The sequence below is a fragment of the Citrus clementina genome, unplaced genomic scaffold (genome assembly GCF_000493195.1).
Source record: "Citrus clementina cultivar Clemenules unplaced genomic scaffold, Citrus_clementina_v1.0 scaffold_2, whole genome shotgun sequence".
NCBI lineage: Eukaryota > Viridiplantae > Streptophyta > Magnoliopsida > Sapindales > Rutaceae > Citrus > Citrus x clementina.
The window spans coordinates 23,935,725-23,941,724 of NW_006262688.1; the positions used below are offsets into that span (position 1 = coordinate 23,935,725).

General features: G+C 32.6%; 1 protein-coding gene across 1 annotated transcript; it reads right to left on the reverse strand.

The window, feature by feature from the left end:
* Positions 1-1,853: 1,853 nt before the first annotated feature.
* LOC18052039 (F-box protein SNE) lies at positions 1,854-2,452 on the reverse strand. The gene has a single exon (XM_006447706.2). It carries the CDS (start codon positions 2,394-2,396, stop codon positions 1,884-1,886), a length of 513 nt encoding a protein of 170 aa, XP_006447769.1. The 5' UTR covers positions 2,397-2,452; the 3' UTR covers positions 1,854-1,883.
* Between the last annotated feature and the right edge of the window lie 3,548 nt (positions 2,453-6,000).

The window sequence follows — 6,000 nt, forward strand, 5'->3', positions numbered from 1 at the left end:
TAATTAAGAGGACCAAAACGCACCATTTACAAATGAACATCAATAAATTTTTATCAGTCATAAAAATTAATGAATATAAAAAAATTAATTTTTACTAAATAATAGAAAAGCTAATGAAAATAAAGAAAAAAACTATTATATATATAAAAAAATGAAATAGAGATCATGATACACTAAAAAAGACCAAAAAATGAATTCAAAAGAAAGTTAAACTAAGTGTTTATTTTACAGAATGTGAGACTAGAGAGAATACACGATTGTGAGGTAGAGAGAGAAAGAAATTATTGAACGGTAATTTTGAGATTTTGAGATTTTTAATTTTTAATTTTTAATAATGAATTTATTTTTTTACAACGGGTGTAGAGAAGGACTTGGTGGTTCAAATAGCCCCACCCAAAAGAAATATATTTACTTGTAAACTTGTTTTTCGTTTTGTCCTCACTTTGAAATTGAAATTGAGTGAGAGAGAGCCATAAAAGCAAGTAGCTATAGATTTTTATAAATCTAACTATTAAATTGATGTGATAAAGAGAAATAATGTTGTGATAATACTGTCAATATATCTCTGCGAAGTTGTATGTTATGTCATCTTATGAAACCAATTACACACACACACACATATAGAAATTATTTTTTTTGGGACAAAAAAATGACTTCTAATATTGTTGTTATGAAAAATAGTATAAAATAAATAAATAATATTTTTTCCTGATTCTTAACAACATGACAATGCTTCGAATAATAATAATAATAATAAAACAAATAGACATCTATTTTGAGTAGTTAATAAAAGAAGAACAATCCTCTTAACAATAGATACTTGCAATTTGGTTGTTGGCTCACATTTATGTTGAAGACATGAAGAAACTAGATTATGGGTGCATTTGGAATTTATGTTGGATAACTGTAACTTAAAAACTACAGTATTAAAATGTTAGGTAAACACTAGCTACTATAGTTTGTAAGATATGTTGATACGATTTTTCACTTGTATAATAAAAAATCTATTATATCTTTAATAATTTATTCAAAATTATTATTTAAAATTTATATTTACTATATATTATTAACTTTTATTTAATAATTACAATTTTTTTTTTCTACAACAAGCTGCATCACATCAATCTCAAATGGGACCTATGAATTATCATTGAAAGAATTATAAAACAATTAATAATATATATTATATCTAACGGCTACCCATAGATGTTCGCGAGACGTGTAAATCATTTACCCGGGGGGGGGGGGGGGGGGAGAGAACGTTGAAAGAAAATTAATTATTGCATTTGTACATGCAAGTAAGGGACAAAATATATTCCTGCGCCTATATATAAAAACAAAATTAAAGAAGACAAGAGGAAAGCAAGTTATGAATTTTGGAAGCACTTTTGAACCTTCACTTTCAAAACCATATTAGCCAGCTATCATTTACTTCTAATATTACTCACTCAATTTGAATTCACCTAGAGCTACAATCCAGATGCCATCCTTTCCATTTTCTCTCTAAATTATTATCTATCTTTTACCTTAACAAGTGGGATTTAGGCTCCATATCATCTAAAACCATGAGACGATGAAATGAGCGAGATTCAAACTCCAACAGAAAAAAAAAAAAAAAAACGAATGCAATACTCATTAATCACTAATATTTAAAAAAAAAAAAATCAAGAAATGTGATTTTATTTTATTTTTCATAACAAATGTAGAGTTCTTATAATATATTGATGTGTACTAACTACTAATATTGCTAGAACAAAATAGGTTTCCCGTTTCCTAATTTTTTCGGCATGCTGCTAAATAATCAATCACTTGCTTCTTCTCGATGAGTCGAACTGAGGGAAAAATAAATAAACAAATAAATAGAAGAACAAAAAGTCAACAAATCAGACGTTCACGGGCTTGCAGAGGAACATTAGAGATGACGTGGAAGCATCACATTCGCCGAGTGATCTATCAGTATCACCGGCGGCGGCAGCAGCGCCAAGCCTCTCGTAATAATCGACGCAAAACAAAGAGAGGGAGAGCTGCAGTTCGTCGCGAGTCCACGTTCTTTTGACACGGTGACTGTTCAACTCGGCCAGGCCCAGGCGACTCAGCACGGGCTGCAAGCAGACCATGTAGAGCCTCTTGTATCCACCGAGGGCCAGAACGACGGGGCGGACGCTGGAGGGAGGAGGGGACGACACGTGGCGGAAGCAGAGCTCTTCCCAGAGAGAGTCGTTGCGGGCCAGCGTGCGCCAGAGGCGGCAGACGCAGGCGGCGACGCAGAGGGAGCGACCGTCGAGTCGTTTGAGGATTTCAATGAGAATGTCAATGTCGTCGTTGATGAAGAACTTGAGTTTCTTTTCTTTTTGTTGTTGTTGCATGGGAATTATTATCTGGTGGCTTTGCACCATTATGTGTTAATGCTGGGCTTTTGAGTGTGACTGAGAGAGAGAGAGAGAGAGAGAGAGAGAGAGAGAGAGAGAGAGAGAGAGAGAGAGATTGTGAATGTCTATGCGTATGTGTTGGGAGGTTAAAGAAATGAAGTGGGTACTTGTATATTTGTAGGGGAATGTGAAAGTTATAAGGGTGTTGACTTGTGTGGGAGAGGGAGTTATTTTAGGGTATTTTTGTAATTGTACTAGTTAAAGTATTAGGGAAACACTCATTTTTATTTTACATTTGAATTTTGATACTATGTGAGTGTTTTTCTTTAGTTGTGTTAGGAAATATGTCTTATTTTTTTAATAAAGATTTCTTAAAATATTTTTTTTCTTTAATTGAATTCCTATTTAAATAATAAGTAATTTTTTCTTTTTGGAACTTAATTTATTCAAGGATGAATATAATTGTTATAAGAAAATAGATAATCCTACTAACAAGCGCGTAGATCAATTGACATATAGTTGTTCTAACTTAACAAAAGTCTTTGGTTTTATTCTTGAGAATGCAGATGCATTAAATATTTATTGGGAGAGCTTTGCCACCCTAGTGGTTCTATCCGGCTTGAATTTGGATTAGTCGGGACCCAATATAATTTTCGGATAGCAGATAGTTTAATATACAAAAAAAGGAATAATCCTCCAACAAGAAATAATCATTAATCATTATATATAGGGAGGTTGAGTTCACTTGTTTGTATACACAACAATTAGTTCTCTGTAAGTAGATAGTTTCTAATGCAAGAGAAAATACTAGAGTAATTGTAATGATTTTTCACATAGTCAATTTTTCTCTCATCGTCCCTAGCGGCCAAGGTTTTTTTCCATTATAGAAGTTTTCCGCATAAATTCTTGTTGTGTGATTGATTTTACTCTCCATCTATTTTCTATTTATTATTTGTTTGATGTTTTTACTTATGGGATCTTGAGTGGGACTCCAAATTCCTAACAAGTTGGTATGCTATGAAATTCCAATTTGAGCTGTACAATGGAGTATATTGCAAACATGGGTCCAGCTATGGTGTCATAGTTGTATGGTACCACAGCTGGATCCAGCCATTGAATTCAGTTTTGGTGACAACTGTGGGCTAGATTCAATGGTTGGATTCAGCTGTGGTACCATACAACTGTGGTACCATAGGTTTGCCCTGCAAACATACAAAGGTTCAGTCTAAGTTTCATAACTTTTATGAATGTTTTTATTGTGACTAATTATGATTCTTTCGTGATTTGGATTCACATTAGCTTTTATTAATCTTGCGCTACATGTCCATTATTGATATTGATAGTGTAAGGCAGATTAAATTCAACAATTTAAACTTCTAATCCACCTGACACCAACCGCCTAAATTTTGGTTAAGGAAAAGTTGAGGTCAAGAAGTAATTAATCCTGATGTACTAAACAGTACTGGAGAATATTGATCACACACTAATTTATATTTTACTGCTAATGATTCATTCTATTAAAATCACAAAAGTTACGGATTAAAAAAAAAATTACAATATCTCAATTCCAAATGTACCCCGAGACAAAAGATTGTATTATAACTGTTCATGCACGTTGCGAGAGAAATGACTTTCGTTTTCAGATCGTTAATAAATGAATATTAATAGTAGGCTTAATCAAGAGATTTGAGAAGTATAATGTTTTTCGCATTGATGAGAAAGAGATTGTTTAATTAATTAATTGCTTTAAGTATTTATAATTTGTGGGTGATAGGGAGAGAGAGAGAGAGTCAAGGATTTCACGTTAACGAGAGACGGAGAGAGGGAGAGGGGAAAGAAATGTGTGTGGCCGTGTCCGTGTGGGTATCGAGGGGAGAGAAGAAGGGGCCAAAGGAAAAGATCCAAAGCCAATAACTGGAACCAATGCTATATTGCTTTTAAATATTTGTTTTCGGGTTAAGCAGAGATTTGTTGTTTGTTTTTTTTGTTGTTTTTGTTTTTGTTGTTGTTGTTGTTTCCACTTTTCAAGACTTCGGTCTTTGGTTTCTAATTTAGTTCCGTTGTGATTACTCATCATTTCACTAACTTCTCAGAACTAGCGTTGAAATTTTTGCCATGCATAGCCATACACAGTCTGCACCTCTATTCTGTGTTTACACATCTAGCCGGTGGTCCACTTCTTAAAGGCTGCATATAGCCGGGGTTAATTATTAAATATTTTCTACAATTCTACCCTCGTGCTTTCTTCGTGAGAAATTTTAGAATACATCAAAAATATCATATTAGTCATACAACAAATAAATAATGTTATGACATATGTGTATTTATTTTAAAAAAAGTATCATGTAAGCAGTGGTGATTTTAAATTTAATTATACATATCATATATATACTGATTGGTTGTATTATCTCTAATATATTTTAGAATTATACCTTCTACACGTTCTAAAATATAAACTTAAGTCTAAACTAAAGCTATATAACTACAGTATAATAGTTCATTGATTATATTTAAATCTCAATACTGTAACAAAACGTACGGATATGTGCACTTAAGATATATTTTCACTGAAGCATAGTGTGAAAATAAATAGATTTTTTTAATCAAAATTTATGTATAAAAAAAAGTCATATCAAAGAATCTTATGCTTTTCCTCTTTAAATAGTAATGTAAATTGGGTACCAACCAAACAGAAGAAAGAGCTTGAAGATTGTGATCAGGGAGTGGGTATTTATTTGGTTGTCTCGTGGATGTTGGATTTTGGCACAGAAAGGAAGACCCCAAGACCTCTGAGACAGAAAGCACATAATATAATATCATTTATAAACGTTTGAAATTGACATTAGATTTGTAAGTTCTTTTTGGGATGACTCTACCCCACCAATACATATTAATTGTGTTGGAGACTTGTTTCTTGGATTTATACAATGAAAGTATAGCAAGCACTATTCCCTATTCTTTGGTGATGGGAATTTGATAACTGCAAGATTACAAGAAGAAGCTATGTAAAATGTTGGCAAAAAATTTCACATTTTCACTCACTCCCCCATCGACTACCATTTGTACCTTGTTCTTGTAAAGTATGCGCCACATGCTAAGAGGTCAACTTGCACAGAAGATGAGAGAAAAAGTTTTTACCCTTTTCATCAATTTGAACAAACAGGTACATACACAAATCAAAATTCATAAGAAGTTGGGGAAAAAAATTGTGAGTAAACAAACAAACAAGAGATAAAAGGTGAACAGAAAGGAACCCAGAAAAGCAAACAATGAAATTATAGCCACTAGGGTTCTCTTCTCCCTAACTGCTCTCTTAGCTTGAAGTGAATTGTATCATGGAATCAGGTGTTGTTATTTTTTAAGAAAACTTTTTGGTTGAAATGGTTGTATGTTTTCTTTGTGGCTTTGTGTTATTGTTTCAAGGGAAATTAGGGGTTTGATTGGAAATTCATTGATTTTTGGGATACTCTTAGAAGGAAACTTCTAAATGAACTTAAAAAGCGTAGAAAATTATTGTTGCATATAATGTCAGGATTTGCAGTTTTTTTGAGATACGATTATATTATTCATAGGAACATACTTTAAGATAAAATCTATACAAAAGATGCTCACTCAAGTTATTTTTAGTACT

Excerpts from the sequence above, each read along its gene's own strand:
- LOC18052039 (XM_006447706.2), bottom strand. The coding sequence starts at position 2,396 with ATGGTGCAAAGCCACCAGATAATAATTCCCATGCAACAACAACAAAAA.